Source organism: Bradysia coprophila, unplaced genomic scaffold, assembly GCF_014529535.1.
Source record: "Bradysia coprophila strain Holo2 unplaced genomic scaffold, BU_Bcop_v1 contig_373, whole genome shotgun sequence".
Classification (NCBI taxonomy): domain Eukaryota; kingdom Metazoa; phylum Arthropoda; class Insecta; order Diptera; family Sciaridae; genus Bradysia; species Bradysia coprophila.
Window position 1 is genome coordinate 44,086 of NW_023503632.1, and position 19,752 is coordinate 63,837.

General features: G+C 35.0%; 1 protein-coding gene across 2 annotated transcripts in view; it reads right to left on the reverse strand.

The window, feature by feature from the left end:
• LOC119082106 (cGMP-dependent protein kinase, isozyme 2 forms cD4/T1/T3A/T3B) overlaps positions 1-19,752 on the reverse strand; it is a 54,650-nt gene that overhangs the window by 23,382 nt on the left and 11,516 nt on the right. For both annotated transcript variants that reach the window (XM_037191480.1, XM_037191481.1), the window contains exon 2: positions 17,400-18,129. In XM_037191480.1, coding sequence (XP_037047375.1) covers positions 17,400-18,070 — 671 coding nt within the window. In that variant the 5' untranslated portion in view covers positions 18,071-18,129. The remainder of the gene's footprint in view (positions 1-17,399; positions 18,130-19,752) is intronic.

The window sequence follows — 19,752 nt, forward strand, 5'->3', positions numbered from 1 at the left end:
GTTTGGAAAAACTGTGTCTCTCAGAAACGTGTGAACGCTAGCCTCAGTGAAGACTCATTTCTTGTGCATTCAGCACTAGAAAAAATCGACTGAGCTAAGGTAAAAGCCTCTACTGAAAAGATTTTTCGTAATGACTTGTATTATGGTAAAATTCCATCAGCAGTATTGATGCTATTGATAGCATTATGAAGGATTACAATTTAGAATATTTCTTCGTCTTAAAAACACTTGCAGATAAGAGAAGATTAATAAGTTACGTCAAGGAAAACGACGATACCTCTCGCATAATGCATTTTAATAACAGCCACAGCATTGTTGTTAAAAATGTTTACAAAGGAAGCGAAACAAAATAATGAATAAAAATCCTATCGCAGATAAAATACCGCAGTGGATATTAAAATCATTTATCAACAATTTCGTTTTTTGGTTGCTTGACAGCTAATCCCTAAATGATCTTAAATTTGCTGTAATAAGACAGCATATTTCGACATAAATGATAACATCTCAATTATTTATATTTATAATAAAAATGCACCGTCTTATGCACTCTGTCTGTGTACAACAATAAAATGTAATGAAAATTAAGAAAAATTGCAAAATGTAAATTCAAAACGGCAACATATCACGCAGAACAGAGATAAAGAGCAACAAAGTTATGTATTACGTGCAAGAAAAGCTGGTCTTGTTATAAATGAATTTCATATTTTTTTTAAACTTGAAGACGAAACGGTGGTCGAAAAAGTCAAATAAGGAGAAAAACAAAAACAAAACCAACAACATTTTCAATGAGAGTTTCTGTTTGCATTTTATAAATAAATAAAATAACCAAAACCGTTAATGCTCAAGTGATCTGACATAATTCAAAATAATTTGTTGGAATAATGAAATAATTCCATTGACTGAAAGTCATGGGTCTAACGGATGATAAACACTCTGAAAATGTTTGTCACAAAATGTGCACTACCGGCCTTCTACTTTCGACACCCTCAGCATCTAAAATCCGTTGCATAACTTGGGATACAAATGAAAAGATAGTATGTTTATTGACCTCGGCCACGCCTCGGATCAACAAAATTCACACGAAAACTCTCATTTTCCTCTTTTTATTTAATGTAAAATACTATTACATAACAAGGGATGAAAAGTAGAGTTTTCGTGTGAATTTTGTTGATCCATGGCGTATCCAAGGTCAATAAGTATTGATTTTTATCCCAAGTTATGTAATGGATTTTACACGTTTTCGACGCATGTACCATGAGTAATCCATATGGGAATTTACTAAACTTTTTGTATTGGACGGGGAATATACCTGAGGTTAGGATTTCCAAAAAGAAATTGTTCGAGTAGGAATGAAATTTGTGAGGTTAAGTTCAACGATGAGCTGTAATGGAACTCACGATCTTAAAGATGTTTCCAAATAATACCTTTGGTTAAGTTCGGTAATGGAAAATACTGGAGTAGTAATCTAGGCTTAATTCCGAAAGGAATTTTTTGAAAAGTTTAAACAAGTGAGAAAGTTGCGGTTAGAGCGAAGCGAGTGCCGTAATTCACAAAAGTTTAATTTTTATTCAAGAAGAAAGCAAAATATACGCCCTCTTTCCAGCGTCTTTTTACAGACAATAAGACTTAAGCATCACTCGTTTGAAAATTTAGGGATAAGTTCACTAAACGCACTCCATTCAAAGTGATCATTATCGACATCTGCCAAATAGAGTACTATTTTGTCTTAAATGGTTTTTTACAGTGTTTTACAGTTGTGTGACACGCTGTCAGGTTTCATTACCCTATTTCGAGTACCACTCAAGCTTGAAGTGCGTTGGTTCATTTTATTTCTTCTGAAAATTTGTTTTGAATAAAATAAAAGGCACGAACAGCAAGACAAAGAGCTGCTTTGACCAAGATCTCTTTATCATATTTCTGTTATGATTACAATTTACTGAGAAAATCAGTCAGTCAAGGGAGCCGACCCACCCAAAAAATGGGAGCTAGTAATCTTGCGGCATTTCAATTTTTAATAAAAGTGACATTTTTAACATAAAAATGTTATTGAATCCAGTGGTATAAATATTTTGACTGATGCCGTACATACAACCGAATTTTGTGGGTAGGTTTGGCTTATTATTTAAGATTAATTTTGCCGTTGAGTTGTGCCAAGGAAATATTTAATATAATTGATCATGCAATTCAATTTATATTTGAAGATAAAAAAAATGGTGTTCACATTAAGAGAACCGGGAGACAATATATATATTCGGTTGACAATATTTCAATTTTAATTGTGTCCGTAAATCAACGATTTATCACTTTTTCATTTTCATTCTTTTTCTTTTTGGCATTTTTTTTTAAATTGGTTGAATCATTTCTTATTTCACCGATCCATCACAACAACACAAACTGTGACGGAAATTCGACCATAAAACCATTTTCTCTGTTAAAACAATTGGTCGTATTTTAATGTACACCAAAAACTAATAATAACTCTCTTTGCACGATTTAGAGCAAACGATATATAATAATGAGATACAGCCAAGTCAAATACAGGTGGTAAAAATTGAGACGAAAGGAAAGAAAAAAATTTTGAAAATAAAAATTAATTAAAATGTCGTCGTCGTCGCTTTGTGAAAATAGTCAAAAATATTTTGTGTCGGTCGAACTGAACCGACATAAATCTTCTTTAAAGAGAAAAAAAAAATTAAAAAAAGCACAACACGAAGGTCCGAAATGGCACGTTATGACAGTCAAAAGTCTTTCTCGATTCCATGTAACAATTATAGGTAACCTTTATTATAACCACTGCGAAACGAATTTAAACGCGAAAATCTGATACACGTTTCGTTAATATATTATATGAATGATGAGTGGCTCCCCATATTCATTACGTTCGACTTTGAAATCGGCAAACGAAATTATAAAATTGGATAAAAAGAGCTCTGTACGATGCTGCGTCTTGCGCGAAACTGAGCTAAATATTTCAAACATGTTGAACTATGTCAGAAGAACAACTGTTTTCGTTGTTATACACTGTTAAACCGTGTAATGTATATGCTGTCTCTGCACGAAATGTTTTATGTTGTGTTCAGAGTTTACTTTTTTTTCGCATCATCGTAATTACGATCGTGGCACTTGACCCCTGCTATTTAGTTGCGTTGGAGTGTTATATACCATTTATACCAACCACGAAGGAAAGTTCGACTCGGTGTTAAATCTGAACATTAAGCATAAAAAGGCATTGGATCTTCGTCAAGTTTACTATGCTTCGTTTAGCTAATGCTATGCATAATACAGCAAATGTAAATTCACACTGAGACATGTTTCGATGTTCCTACAAAAGTCAGCGAAATTTTCTCTTTTTGCTAGAAGTGTAGCAGTGAGTATTTAGCCAAAATAAAAACTAGCATTGCGTATACATCGCATGTGTAGATTAGATAGATGTATTGTACGCCTCATCGCAAAATCACGTGTGTATACTTTTAAGCCATAAATTATACATCCGAGTAAATAAACATAATGTTAGAATCCACATAAATCCGTCAATGTATCTCAGATCATTCAGTTGTTGTACCATTAAAGCACTGAACTTAATGTTAATGGGAGGTGGAATATGTATGTAGGAATGGGATATGTGATACGTGCACAGAATGAAATTAAAATAATTTATTAAATTAAATATACGAAAAAGGTTTCTTTATGCCATTTTCATGGCGATCGGAAAAAGTTTTGCAATTATTGTGATCCAGCTGGATGGAGAAAAACTCATGAGATCGAAATCTAGCTGGGAAACGATCAAAATCAATAAAGTAATCCGCGACGACAGCAGAATACTAATTCTGATTAGAGTCTCTCTGTAATACAGAGTCTGTATACACAGGAAAAAGTGGCAGCTTAGCGATGTCACATAAGACATTTTATTGCTTTAACTGAACCTTATGTTATTACGGCTTTGAGAAAAACAAATACACCATCAATCATCATACCAATGTAATATGGGTACTGTACAACACACTGAGCATAATTATTAGGCTTCATTCTTGAAATTTACAATTAAATTTCTTCGTACATCTCCAAAAAGATCATGAACTGGCGACATATAAAAGACGAGCTATAGGTAGACCACCAGAGAGATGGACAAACGGAATTAAGAATATTGCAGGTACAAACTGGCAGCAAATGGCAATGGATCGTACGAAATGGAAAGAAGTTGGAGAGGCCTACATCCAGCAGTGGATAGAAACAGGCTGAAAAAGAAGAAGAAGAAGTACATCTCCACAACCTTTTGTTTGATTCAAACGTCGTCTGAGACAAGGATTTTTTACATATGAAATGAGAAATCTTCAGACGTTTTATTTGTGTAGGACGACAGACATACAGAAATTTGTCAGATTTAACCCAATTTGAATCACTTTGTGGATGCGCTAAGATGAATATTTTGAAGACATAAGATATGTGGCATAAATGGACCAGTTGGTCATGACGCATTAGTTCGATTTCAAGGAACTTAATCCATTCAGTACAAATGGTTGCGGATCGGAATGGTCCATATTCTAAAAAGACATTTAGAATCTTCCGAAAATACCGAAAAAAGGTAAGATTAACGACTCTTGTTTGATTGAATATGGATCGAGAACATTGGTTGCGATGTGAGCTCGTATAGAATTAGAAAATCAGTGAATTGTCTGATAGATAGGTACGAATCGTACAAATTGTATAGCCTTCCCGCACTTTATCCCAATGTGCCACAAAAAGCGATTCTTCTGTAAAATTAGTGAAAATTAGCCCTTGGAGAATAAATGACAGCCACTATTTTTGACGAATCGTCCTATTTGTTCGATTTCTTTGTTTCGAACACTCTACCGACTCTAGCGTTAGGGTGGTGAGACAGGATCGATAGTATCGTTTTCTAAACAATTATAACGTTCAAAAATTGATAATATTTTCACCCGGGAAGATCAAAACGCGATTATATCGTTTTTGGACGATATCGTTCTTTCAACGATAATATCATCATTTTCTGTACGATAATACCGTACTAGGCGATACTATCGTCCAACAGAACTATAATCGTTCTGGGCCTTCAGATGATCCTTCAAAAAACGATAATTATCGTCCACAGGGCGATAATATCGTTTCCTGACGATATTGACAGTGTAGAAATGTCACATCTCCGCTAATTTCAGTAAAAAAGGAAATATTGAATAGCAGTGATGTGTGCATCTCTAGCAAAAGTCCCGCTAGCGTAGCCACACGTGTGTTACTAATAGTAATAAAAAACTAAAAACTGCAAATGGCCAAACCAAATATTTTGCATAAAAATTAGTCAACTAAATTTGAACCAAAAAACATTCAAAATTCACTAATTAAATTAAGGCAATTTTCTTAAAAGAACACGCACACGACGCTCAATCACACCCAAACCCAATTATCTTAAATTATACCAAAACGGATAAGCCGAGCCGGTTCGGTTAATTTGTTATTTTAATTAAATTAAAATTATTGATAAATATTGGATTTAATCGAGAGGTGTTTAAGATACATTGATTGATTGATTTATTTTTTGCGAAAATAATGACTTTACTTTGCCAATAAATATATAGATCGAAAATGCAACCAGTGTATGTATATCCACACCACTGGGTATATCATATAGACCGGCTGTCTAATATGTCTTGTTGCAAAATATCAATTATAAATTAAAATTTTCAGATGCATTTCTTGAGAACTAACCAGGCAAGAGAGACAGAGAGAAAAAAAAGACATTCCAACTAAAGATAATGTATGCTGCTTGTATAGTTTTACCATTTTGTCCGTTTGTTTTACTTTTTTTTTCCACTTACGATTTGTATTCCAACCGCATAGAAATGAAAATGAATTTATTTAATCGCGCAGAAATATTATACGAACATAATATCGAGACACATATGCACTGCATATTATGCAGCCAAGATCATGTGTATTTCAAATTGTATTAAGGTAAAAATTGTTGGTTGTCTTGTCGCTCGTGGAAATGGTCGAATGAAATGTTGAAGAAAAAAAAAATTGTTTTTATCGAACGTGGATTTAATGCGAAAATCGATTGTGACCTGAGTCGTGCAGAGGTGGCTGTACTAGTCGATATATATTTAATTCTATATCGAAATCAAAGACAATAAATTATTGTCACTGCATAAACCAATTAAAATGTGCAATTTGGTTCACCGACTGCGTTCTCCTCGTTACGTGAGACTGAATGTGCTAGGTCAAAGAACCACTTATACACACAAGTCTAATCTGCAATCAGTTTACTAACAGATCTTAAGCTCTATTCTGTATCACCACGTACAATCGCAATCACTTTAACCAAACAAAAACTATTGAACATTCTGTTCTGAGCAGAATGTGTATGTCAATGTGTTTGTGTTAGGAATATGAATTGTTTTGACTAATAAATTTTATTTGGGAGATAAAACAGATTAAAAATGTCGAGTATCTAAATTTTATTACATCCACACCGGACACGATCCACACGTGCCGACAAAATAATATTTTATAGTCGGATTTAATGGGTAATTAAGGCAGCTACCGATGATCTGGAGAGTATTCGATAAATCAATATTTACGAACAACTTCATTGTAAATACACGAAGAAGAAAAAAAAACAACATTTTCTGTGGAGCATCTGTTTCGCGTGTCATGATATTTGCACCCACTCATTTTCCACACCATATGCATGCAACAGTTAACAGTTTACCATTGGAAACGGTAAGTTATTCTAAAATAAATGTTTTGTGTCCTTGCACAAATTGAGGTTATTTTATGTTTATGAAAATACTTTTTAATTACATCAAAGACATTCAATAAGGTCAGAAATGATAAAATCTATTTTGAGAAAGAATTGTCCATTTCGTTCCTTTCAGCACTTTACTGTTAGTTTTGATTGAAATTAGTAAGAGAAAAAAGGAACACCCAATCATCTGTTGTCGTCTGGCTTTCGTTCTTTTATATGAAACATACGTTCGAACCAATGAAGTAATAGATTTTTAGTAAACACTAGGAAATTCTTTGACCAGCAGAAGAAGTAATAGATTTATGATATACGAGCTAGATGAAGACGCTCTTTTAATCTACTTCTTTCGCATTATATATGAGCATGGATTTATCTACTTTGATGATTCAACCAGAACAGAAATTGTTATTTGCTTTCTCTTTCTCATATCTTTTCAAGCTTCGCTCGTTTGATAACATCACATATAGTGACAAAAACAAATTTTTGTGTAGATAACTATTTAATGCGACATTTAATTGGTGTGTTAGTGTACTTCCTATCACTATAGTGACAAAAGTTGTATGGAAATTCTTTTTGCAACTAGTGATAAACAGTACAACAATATACCATTGAAGTGATACATGAAAACGAGAATTTGTGATGGAATTGCGTAAACAAAACTTATGTCATCGCCATTTACGGAACCAAGGGACACCTAACATCTTGTCTACAAAATCGGTCGTATATTCCATTAACTGTAAAAATGAATTTTACATTGTTACTTTTCCGATAGATTAGTTACAAACCAATCAGCAGTGCAATTCAATCGGTTAATCAGTTAATTAATCCGCGGCTTAATTAAAAAACAAATTCGGTTTCATCAATATCATATCTGTAAAATTGCCAAAGTTAAAAGCTTTCCCGAAAAATGTTGTGCTGGCTACAATTAAAAACAAAAGGGCAAAACACGTTCGATTGCGATTGAATGGCAAACAGAAATGTTCACACATTAGTAATCTAATGTGTTAAACATTTACATGAACGCGAAATTGTTTGTTTGTTTTTTATTCCCTTGACTGTTAAGTCAAGGGTCTTACATCAAAAAATACGTGCTGTTGGTCAGAATTATCGATTTTATGACATGTTGGTAAAAAATAGTGGAATGTTTGTAACGCCAGGGCCGAACTAGCTCGAGAAAGCGCATTGACTGTTGTATGGACAAAATATGTAAAAAGCTGTTCATTACATTCATTGAAAAATCAAAAAGTCCTTCGGGCATCGGCAGAACTCCCACAGTACGGAGTCTGTACTTCGGACCTGTGTAAAGCTTGATAGCACAATATTCTTAACCGATTTTTGAAAATTTAGTTTCAATCGAAGAGGAGGTCATGTTCGTATGTAAATGGACAATTTGGGACTAATTATCTAGGAGTTATTCCTAGAAGAGTTTTTGATATCAAGATGACTCGAGTAAATCTGAACCGATTTTGGACACTTTCATTTGAAACTTTGGTTCCTATATGGGAAATATCGTCCTAATGACCTGGGAGTTCCTCCAGAAATAATTTTTGTTTGATTTTTTGACGGCACGATAACTTGAGAATTCCACATCAGTATGAGAGAGTTTCAAATGTCGACTATTTCTGGATGTTCTTCCACTTCCTGTAATGGTAACATTTTCTATTGCTAGGCAAATTTATCGTGTTCTGGGTGATAATCATCGCCTTTTCGATCAATAATATCATCTCTGAGACGATCGAGACGATATTCACAGTGTAGAAATGAGGGATTCTTTTGAAAAACGGCCTGCCGACATCGGACGCATTTTAAAGCGGACTTTTTGATATGTGCCTAGATAGGTATTGGTCCCTCCCTAGAGGTTAAAAAAATATTTTTGAAAATTCTTCGATTTTTCATCTGGAAATTTCTCCGGCTACATGACAGCTTCACGGGCGTATGGGGCGTCATTGGAAAGGTTATTGAATGTACTTTCGGGGCAAATAGTCGATCATAGGGGTAAAACGCAACCCTGACGAGTTACGAGCAACTGAAATTATGGGTAAAAGTTTGATTATTTAGGCGAACTTGTGACGGTTCCTGTGCATCCGAAAAGCAACAAAAACATCAAAAAACCCTTTCCCCTAATTGGTAAGCTAAGACCAGTACCAATAAAGGAAACAGTTTTTTGATGTTTTTGTTGCTTTTCGGATGCACAGGAACCGTCACAAGTTCGCCTAAATAATCAAACTTTTTCACATACTTTCAACTGCTCGTAACTCGTCAGGGTTGCGTTCTACCCCCCATGATCGACTATTTGTTCCGAAAGTTCATTCAATTACCTTTCCAATGACACCCCACACGCCTATGTAGCTGTCATGTAGCCGGAGAAATTTCCAGATGAAAAGTGCATGTTTTTTTGATCACCTCTCGCCATACAAAAATCGAATAATTTAAAAAAAAATATTTTTGACCTCTAGGGACCAATACCTATCTAGGCACATATCAAAAAGTCCACTTTAAAATGCGTCCGATTTCGGCAGGTCGTTTTTCCAAAGAATCCCTCAATATTCCATCACCAAAAAGAATGTCTTTTGATGCCTTCATCAGTCAAGGGATCTGACCCACCCATTAGGCGGAGCTTAGTACGTAGGCAACATGTAAAAGGTACACGCTACAACAAAATATGGGTCACAATTCTATAAAAAATGCTAATCGCACATCATTTGCATATAATTACAAATAAATAAAATGAATAAAATTGAGTACACTAAATACCTGACTTACACACAGAGTACTTTATTGTTTAAAAAAATGGAATTAATCACATTGTATATAATCGCAGAGTGTACACGCATAAACCGGCTATTATATTGTTTGTAATTAAATTTTAAAGCATGAACAAATAGTGTACATTACAGTACGTGTTCCATTTTGCATAATTTATAATTTAATATTCTAGCAACGAATGCGTAAATCTTAATCAAATGACGACCGAATAAAATGCAGGCCGACTTAATGCTGCGTCATTATGATGACTGCATCTACCATTATACCGAATGCACTCTGTAATGTGCACATGATGTGTATAATGAATGTATTGTATACGAACGACGATCAATGATAATAAATATATCAAACAATTCCACATCTCTTTTGCGTACTTTTTTCGGTTCATAATTAAAGTAACACCTTTGCAATCAGAAACAAATCCTCCGAACCTCCCATTTAATATCAATATCAAGGAGATCCGGCGAGGAGAGAAAAAATATTATTTTATTAAGTTGGACGCAAGAACCTCCCATTTATCCATAAATTATCGTTAAAGTAAATCTATAAAATGCTTTACCAATTGCCAACGAAAACATATTTACTTAAAAATTACACTTTTTGTGCTCAACAAAAGTGGAAATATAATTTCGAATGGCAGAATACATATATTTGGTTTGCATATAATGGAAAAGGCAGCGATCCAATCCACGATTAATAAAGTGGTCCTATAAAATTTGCAACTTTATTATTACGTTCGTATAATAGGCCCCACCTTTTGGGTAGGTCAGGTCCCTTTACTGACTGACAGATTTTCTCAATAGATTTTTGTAATTGTAACAAAAATATCATAAAATGGCCTTGCTCCAAGCGCCTCTTTGTCTTGCTTTGTCATGAATTGTTCATTATTTTCATTTAAGTCCAAAGTTAACTTATTCCAACATTGTCAAACAAGCCAGGTTAAGTCTTATTGTCTGCAAAAATACCCTGGAAAGACGAAGTATTTCTTGCCTACCTCTTGAATAAAAATTGAACTCGTTGACACTCGTCACACTCGTTGAAATTTTCTATATTAGAGTTCTTGCCCCATTTGCTCATGAATAAAGTATGCAACTCGTGTAAATTACGGTCCTCGTTTCGCTCTCGTTGAAACTGATTTTCTTCGATCATCGACACCAAGATATCAGGCAAAAAATTCGTTTGGAAATATATCTAAGATCACCCACCCGTCCGTTATAACCAGTCTTCGAACGCAATCTCATGAATTTAATTCCTAGCTGAATAAAAACTAGTTACTTACATAACAAGGGATATAAAGATGAAAAGTAGAATTTTGTTGATCCGAGGCGAAACCGAGATCGATGTCAATAAACACACGAAAATGAGACTTTTCCCGCGTTACGTAATGGATTTCACATGCTACATGCGTCGAAAGCCGTACTTTTCATGTTTCAAGCACTACGTTCGACGCCATTAGCATGTAAAATCCACTACATACAAATGGAAAGTAGCCTTTTCGTGTCTTTATTGACCTCGGCTACGCCTCCGATCAACAAAATTCGCACGAAAACTCTACTTTTAATCGTTTTATCGTTTAAAATACTATAACATGCTTTTGAAACCTAAACCAAATAGGCCACTTTCGAGCCAAAGCATGTAAAACTTTTTGGAAATCCGTTGAGGATTACTCAACTTATCATGTTATCAAGGATCGAACAAAGTGTGACAAACATTTTAGAGTGTGTATCGTATCATCCGTAAGACCCATGACTTTCAGTCAAGGGAATAGTATATGCATCGGCTGTAACATATCAATGGCAAACAAAACAATAAAATTTATCATTCTCACACATTAATTTGTAAAAATGAAATAGCTGAAAGTGTTTTGAATGTTCGAACGCTTAAAAACATTGAAATAATTATTCATCTAATTTGCTGGCTTTTCATTACATTTAAATTATTATATTTTGAGTAGTGCGGTATCATGCTGTCGCTGCTGTCTGTAAAATGTTGTAAATTACAGAATTATGAATTTATTATTGATTGTAATAACAACCGGTGTGTTACCTACATTATTAAGCGATTGAGACTGCGGGTTTTTCCGACGGGTTCGTATAATGTTGATACTCAACACCTTTTGATTCGATTCGACAACGGTTGTAATGATCATTTCAATTGTAATTAACGTTTAAATGTTGTACAGTGACAAATATGTTATACAGCCGGGGCTGCATATTGAGCCAATATATATCACATTATTTATACAGCTATTGAGAAGTCGTTAGAGCTATAACAGTCTGCCGAAATCGGACGCAATTTCCAGTGGAATTTTTATATGTGTACTGAAAGGTATTGGTCACTGAGAGTCAAAATCACTTTCAAAAAAAATCTTCGAAGCTTGTGTGGCTAATGGGAGGTGATCAAAAACCAAAACTTGTAGATACTTTTCTTACAGAAACGTACGACGTCGTGTAGGGTCTCATTAGAAAGTTAATTTCATGTTCTTTCAGGGAAAATAGAGTCCTATGGGGGTTTGAAAGCATCTACGATTAAATATAAGCAATTGAACTGTTCAAATGTCATCATTATTGCATCCTAGATGCTTTCGGACCCCCCATAGGATCCTATTTGCGAAAGTACAAGTCAACCCTGTATGTTTTGTGTAACTGGAGAAATTTCAATCTGAAAAGTGCATGTTTTAGATTTTTGATCACCTCATACACAGCTTCAAGGATTTTTTAAAAAGTGGTTTTGACTTCAAGTCATCAGTTTTCTCCGATTTCGATAGACAGTTATTCAAAATGATCTAAATTAATGCTCAATGGTCATTTTAAATTGGCATTTTGTATTAGATCAGAAGTTGGTTGGATGACTCCCAGAAAACCTCCGAAGGGTCTCTTAAGCTTTGCAAAAAGAAGAAATTTTCTTTCGAGACATTGCAATGCTGACTTAATAATAACCTAACCCTTACAATCTTTCAAAATCCAGCATTGCCTGTCTGCCTGTCTCTCATTCTTGAATACGAAAAATTCGTACTGAGTATGTGAAATCTCAATCGATTCACATTACTGACTACTGACGTCATTTTTATGAACAAGCCCTCCGGCTCATATTTACCTTAAACAGCCGCCCAACCAAGTGATATTCATTTCGATATAAAAAGAACGAATAAACAGAAAATAAATTACGACTTGTCTGTTTCCGTATCAGCAATTAACACATTACAGGACGCAATACCACACGGTTTCATTTCTGTTTTTGGTGTAATTTATGTTTGGTTTGAATTGGATTCGATGAATAACTTTCGAACTCAAAGAAAAAAGTACAAAATTGAAATCGATTTTTTTCGTACTTAATCTAGAATCTGTTCATGGTTTGTAATGCGAAGGTAGTCACGTGTGTTGTTTTATTTTAATTTGTTTCGTGAAAATGATTAATTGTGAGGTTATGCTAAATAAAGTATCCGCCTCGATAAAATGAGTTAAAAAAAATTACTTGGCCATGTACGATATTGAGTCGTAACTCGATTTAGCTGCAGCACAGAGAATATTAATTCTAGTAAATCGTAACAGCTGCTTAAGATAATAAAATAAAATATTTGGCAAAAGTAATATCGAGTGAGATAGACCACAAAAATAACGTTAGAGGAATAAATTGAAGCTGCTTTGACGATGTCCTCTCCAAGTGAGTTAAAGATATGATTTGGCAAAAGATATTTAGTCTGTTCAGTTTGTAAATTATGAAAACCTTTAGATTCCAATAACGTTAACGAGCCACATAATAATAGACTATAGACCTTAGACTATTAACCTGTTACGGACAGCTGTCATATATGTTATTGACAACAACAGCAATAATAAACAACAAGCTTTGACTAATGTGATCTTATATAGCAAAAAGCATGTTTAAAACAAATGAAGTAAAAGTTTTCTGAAATCAATCTATGAAAAAGAGTTGAAAACAAAAACAATTCTTCGTTACATTGCTAGATTCTAAGGGCGTGTACAGCAATTGTTTTTCGTTAAGTGACAACTGTCAAAGTTCACTATCCACCTCTCTCCCATATCCATGTCTGCCCGTCTGCGATATGGGCTGCCTTGTTAAAACTGTCATAAATTCGCTAGGGAAATTTGCTTATACAAAAGAACTTCTCCTTCGTTTGGCACCTCCCGCAAGTAAAAAAAAAGATTTCCCCGTCACAGGTTTAACGATTATATCACAAACTCTGTGATTTATCGCGTTGGAAACTGATTTAAAAGCGTCTTTTTTCGGCGGAAACGCATTAATTTGAATGTGTCTGCACTCTGCACTTCAGCCGAAATGAATTAATTTTTTAGTGCTCAGTAGTGATAAGCTTTGATAGTTAAAGCACCGTGGCATAACCTATTACAAATAACGAAAGTCAAATCCGAGTTTAGTCCCAAACACACCGAGACCTCGGTCAAATCCATTCACATGGTTAAATTTAAACAAAACCAAACGATAAGTCTACACAAACTTGACATTCGTTAAAAACGTAAAATGTTCGAATCGAAATGGAAATTTGCAAACGCTTGGCGGCTGATTGATTCGTCCCATATATACCGGTTGTGTTTTATTATTTTTTTTTTTGTACGAACATTTTCAGCAAATGAAATGTGTCGCAGATAATTCCACTCCGATAATTCTTTTTTGTCGATGATACGTCGTACAAGACGAGTGGTTATTTTGATTGATCAAATGTCAAGAGAAATGTTGAACATTTGTAATTGTTGATAGTACATTGATAAATTGATACTAATTGTATCATTGACCGATAAATCTTCCGACATAAGTTAGATCATTGGATAAAAATGAATACTTTTGTCCACATTCAATTGGGATTGTTTATTGTCAAGATCACATTCTTGCTTGTGATATCGTCCACATTTATCAGTCACAGAGTATGTTTCGAATGGAATTTACAGAAGGCAGAGATAATTATTGACAAAAAATTATAGTAATTAGTCACAACAACCTAAACGTGTCACAGGTGTATAAAAACATACTATAAACTCACAAAGCAGAATTCTTTTGAGCAGGAGTCAGCTGTTTTTCGACGAGTGTAGAGTCACCTTCTGCTCGGATATATAACTACACTTGTCAAAAAACAGTTACCAAAGTAAGTTGCTCAAAAACACAAGAGTGTGTCTGTAAGTATCACAGAGTGTTTAGAAAAAGGTCACAGAAAATGTGTAAACAACGGAAATTTAAACAAACGTTTCAGAAAACTAAGACTGGAATTAATGAAAAATTAACTCATTTAAGGGACCTGACCCTCCCAACAGGTATTGTTTGAAAACCAGCGAAATTTTTTCATATACCACACAATTGCATTTATTACATGTACATACAAGTACGCGTGTGAACATATGTCAACACATACAGTCTGATCTACTTTCATGGGACTTTCCATGACAGTGAAAACTTGGACTGAGAAAAGGAGAAATGCAATTTCCAATTCCATTTAGCGGGTCGTTTACTATAAAGCCAAAATTTCCGTAGGACGGAGATCAATCAGAAATATTTGACTAAATTTCACTAAAAACTCGCCAAAGCTAGGGAATTTTTCAGTGAAATGCGATGAAATTTAGGGAAATAATTGTCAATATTAGGGCCTGCATCAAAGAGGTTCAATAATCAGTTACGAAGGTGACAGTTTCGTGTTGGTGTAAGACTATGTGAAAAGTTCTGAACATTTTATTTATGATAGAAGTGAAAACGTGATCTCTGGTGACGCATTATTTTCGTGTCAAACTCGGCTGATTGATAATTCATAGCCGTTGCTATTACTTTAAATTATGGGCTCGTGTACGCAACAATGAATTGTTATGCGGGATTCAAATTTAAAGATTTTTCGGTTCTGCCATTATTTACCAACCGTGAATGTAAATGAATCCACTTATGTGTTTATTTGTAAAAGTCGGAAAAAAATCTTCTTTTTTTTGTGATTGCTTTTTTTCAACATTCAAAATAGCGAAAACAGCACACAAAATTTGGTTTGTGAAAATTCTAAAATTATCTAAAAATACAATTGGCCTTTTTTTCCTACCGAATTGCGTTCTCATTACAGTTTTACATTTTTCGTATGTTCTTTTTTTTTAAACAGCAATATAATGTGTCTATCGAATGCTGTCGTAGCATGGAAACAGCATATGTACATGTACATGATTTTCAATTGTTATTCGTAAAAAACCAAATTGTAATAAAATAAAGCAAAATGTTAAATCAATTTGGTCTCTGAACTGAACTTTTGTAACGTGGCGTCGTTATTGGTATGATTGAACTGATGATACATATTACATGTACAATAATGCTGAGGGAGGTGCGGGAAATGAGGAAAAGTAGGAAAATGTGCAGGTCAAAGACGTTGAAACACCAGCAGAGTGGTGACCAGGATAACTTTTACATCAACAACTATTCACAACAATAATTATTACATTTCGATATATTATGTGAGAAGCTTTCAAGAAAAAAATTGTTGCTTTGCTGAGTCAGCAATGCTGACTCCTGCTGCAACAGCTACTGATCCGAGAAAATTCTTTTCTATTCGCGAGAAACACCAGCAAAACTCGATGTTTAATGTGCTTTATTTCCAGAAGCAACTAAACCAGATTTTCGACAATATCTGACTCCAAACTTCTCTCGCGGTTTTGAAGCATAAGAAGTCAAATTTTGGCCAGGATTTAGACTGACCCAAAACACAGGACAACAACATAAAACCTGCAAATATTCTCCAGGAAAACAGTGTCAGTTTCATGATGTTTTCCCGACGGAAAACAGCGGGAAATGAAGACAAATCTAGACTGTTTTGAAACTCATCCTGTGAAAAATTTGGAGGTTTTATGTTGTAAGGTTTGAGTGCCCATCTCAGAGTGTTAAAAAAATGCTTGGCCAAAATTTGACTTCTTATGCTGCAAAACAGCGAGAGACGTTTTGAGTCAGATTCAAGGAACAGAGTTTTGTTTTGCTTGTTTTTTACAGACTTTACAGTGTATATCTTCGCGACTTTCTGCTCAAAAGTGATGATCAATACGTCAAATAAAAGTTATTGACGAGACAAGTCATGTCGAAAATCGGGTTCATGGATCTAGAAAGCACGCAAGGGTAAGATAGCGAGTTTTGCTGTTTTCAGTGTTTTTTATGAGAAACTTAGAAATTGATGACCCATACATCAAATGAAAGGTCGAAAAAATAAAATATATGAAACACAGGTCAGTGGTTTGGGACCCTTAGAATGTACAAAACAGTGTGTTTTGCATATTTTCTTGCTTTTCTTTAGTTTATTACGTTTATCTCTGGGGGTAAATGCTAAAACATGATGTATAAATGTACGCTACATCAAATAAAATGTACTGACAAGTTTAATCAGCAAGTCTAAAAGTCTCGAAAAACAGTTTCACGGATCAGTAGCTGTTGCACCAGGAGTCACCATTTTTTTCCATGAAAGCTTCTCAAGTTGTAAACGTTATTCTGGTCACCACTGCGGTCGCGTCTTTGAACTGCATATTTTCCTACTTTTCCTCATTTCCCGCACCTTCCACTGCACACAGAGGATCACAACTATCAAGTTTTAATTGGTTCTATATAAATCAGCAATTGCAAATATAGAGTGAAATTTACGCGTTTAGCTGTTGAGTGGTTTGTTCACCTTTGTATGCATCTACACAACGTTCCAATGCAAATAAGGTCATTTCGATTGATTTCCAGTAACTTTAATAAGTCATTGGATGTGTGGTGTGTTGTGATGAGTGTTCATCACTGTTGATATGTAGATCGAATTGTTTTTTCAGTCGTCATATTAAAGATAGTGATGGAGATGGGGAGACACAGAAACAAATGGCAAAGAAAATATTTACAAATTTGGTCTACTCACTTCTCCTCCTTATCGTATTTCGGGAACGTCACATGCAGCAATTCTACCATCGATATTTCACTTTGTGGCTCGGCCGAAATGCCCTGAGCCCTTTGCCGTTGAACACCATGATTTGCGCCCGTCTTACGACCGCGGCTAAACGGGAACACACTTTGAAACTTATCCAAATGACTTTTCAGTTCGGCCACTTCAACTTCCTTTTGCCGAAGAATGTTTTCCAGTTCCGTAATACGAACATTTTTCAACTGAATCACTTCGAGTAACTCTTTCTCTTTCGGATTTAAATTAACACTTTGATCTTCACCCAAACACAAATTATTCAATCGATCGTTAACCACCGTATTCGCATTCGGTATCGCATGTTGATCGGTCGAATTGTTATTGGATCGAGAGTAGGCCAGAAATGAATCGGCTAACGTTTCCGAACCGATGTCCATGCTGTTGTTTAACTCCTGCATTTTGTCGGTAACCGCAGTGTGTTGTTGATCTGTACTTTTTGAATCGCCAAACACGACTGATGCGTCCGATTCGGTGAGGGGTTTGAAATGGTTATGAGTAGACGGCGCCGTCAATTGATTTACGCCGTCGCTCTGATGTACAACCGTTTGTGTTTCTTCGTCTGTGGCTGGTCGCTTAGATGCGAAGCACAGCCCGTCAAAGCAGACAAGCATCCACGCAATTTTGTTGAATCGACAATCGATAGTTTACGACGGTGAACGTCTGGTTAGACCTGTAAATAGACGGAACATTTTATTAATTTTAATCCGTGCTATGAATGGCATATATGGGTGGTGGATATACTTGGCCAATTTTAACGATTTTTTTTGTGCTTGCTTTTCTGTTATCGAACAATTGATAAGCTATCTACAATTCGTTTGATAACATGCGTGCTCTCGAATAGGAAACACGCTGTCAATAAATAATTAAAAATAAAACTATTCGCCACCCACACACAGACATAAGATCACATTACAATAGCGAACAATAAAGCAAAATATCCGCGCAAAACAACCAAATCGCAGCACCGTACACTCGAATACGGTTCATTGATGTTTGAATGTTTATTTATTCGGAAAAAAATAAAATAAAATTTTCACACACAAAAACAAACACAGCCACGGTCTCTCGATCAATATATGAAACGTCTTTATAAACGGCATGAAATATTTACGAGCAGTCAGAAGATTTTAAACAGAAGTTCAAAGAAACACACTACCAGTTTTCTGTGATTGTAAAGTACGGTTTGCATGATCATCTTGCACACAAAGGTGGTTCATGTTCGTGTTTAATGTAACATCAATGACTTGGAGCGTTAGAGTGCAGACACGCTATTCGGGTAAAGTGAAACACTTTAAACAAAGACTTCAAGAAAGAAAAAAGCAATAATTTGTTATCGACAGCCACGACAGTGATATGAGAGATGATCTCCGGTTTACTTGGTCTAGCTCTTATATTGAGAATTACATGTTTAAACGGATGAAGTAAAAGATTCTGAACCAAACACTATACTTTATACACAAGAAGTAACAGCAGAAGTCCACGAAAACATGTTTCTTGTCCTAATACCTTTGACTTTGACTGAGAGGATAAACCAAAAAGGGCTACCCAAATCAATTACACCAACAGTGTGTATAGGATTCTATGTTGCTAATATTTCGGATTTAGTTTTTCATATGCTCCCGTCATGTCGGGCATTTCGCAGTTAGGAAAACGATTTCTAAGGAATGTCGTCTTTCGAAATTCGACGACTTTCAAGCAAAGGTTCTATTGTTAGAAATGCCAACTGTCATGTGCACGTAGGCAAAACGGATGATTGTGAATTCAGACTAAGATGATAGTCACAATATTTACAATTTAGTCAGATTGCTTTTTGTTCCGCTGTACCAACTGTACGAAATTAACTGTAAAACTAACTGATCGAAAGGTTGTGTGATCTTCGAAGATATCTCTCTCTCTCTCTCTCTTTCACGGTAAATGTTCAATGGCTTCGAAAATTCCTACACACCTTCGAAGTATCATTGGGCGGTTTCACAAGAGCAAATGTAAACTGTCGGATGTGTGTACGCACAGCTTTAACTAATTTAAGTGAATAATTAAAGAGAAAATAAACAAAATGAAAATTTACGTGAAATTCTTCGAGCGAAATTACATTTTCATTTTTTTTTTAAATAAACGAAAAAGAAAATCTTAGCTTAGGTTAGTTCTAAAATGTTTTCGTTTTGTTTGAAAAGCCATTAACACAGTGAAGGAAATGGATCTCCCGTACAGAAACCTGAAGTTCCACAGATGTTCGCATACTTCGGCGGTGGTGTATTAACAATCCATGTGCTTCTTCTTAATTAATTTACGACAT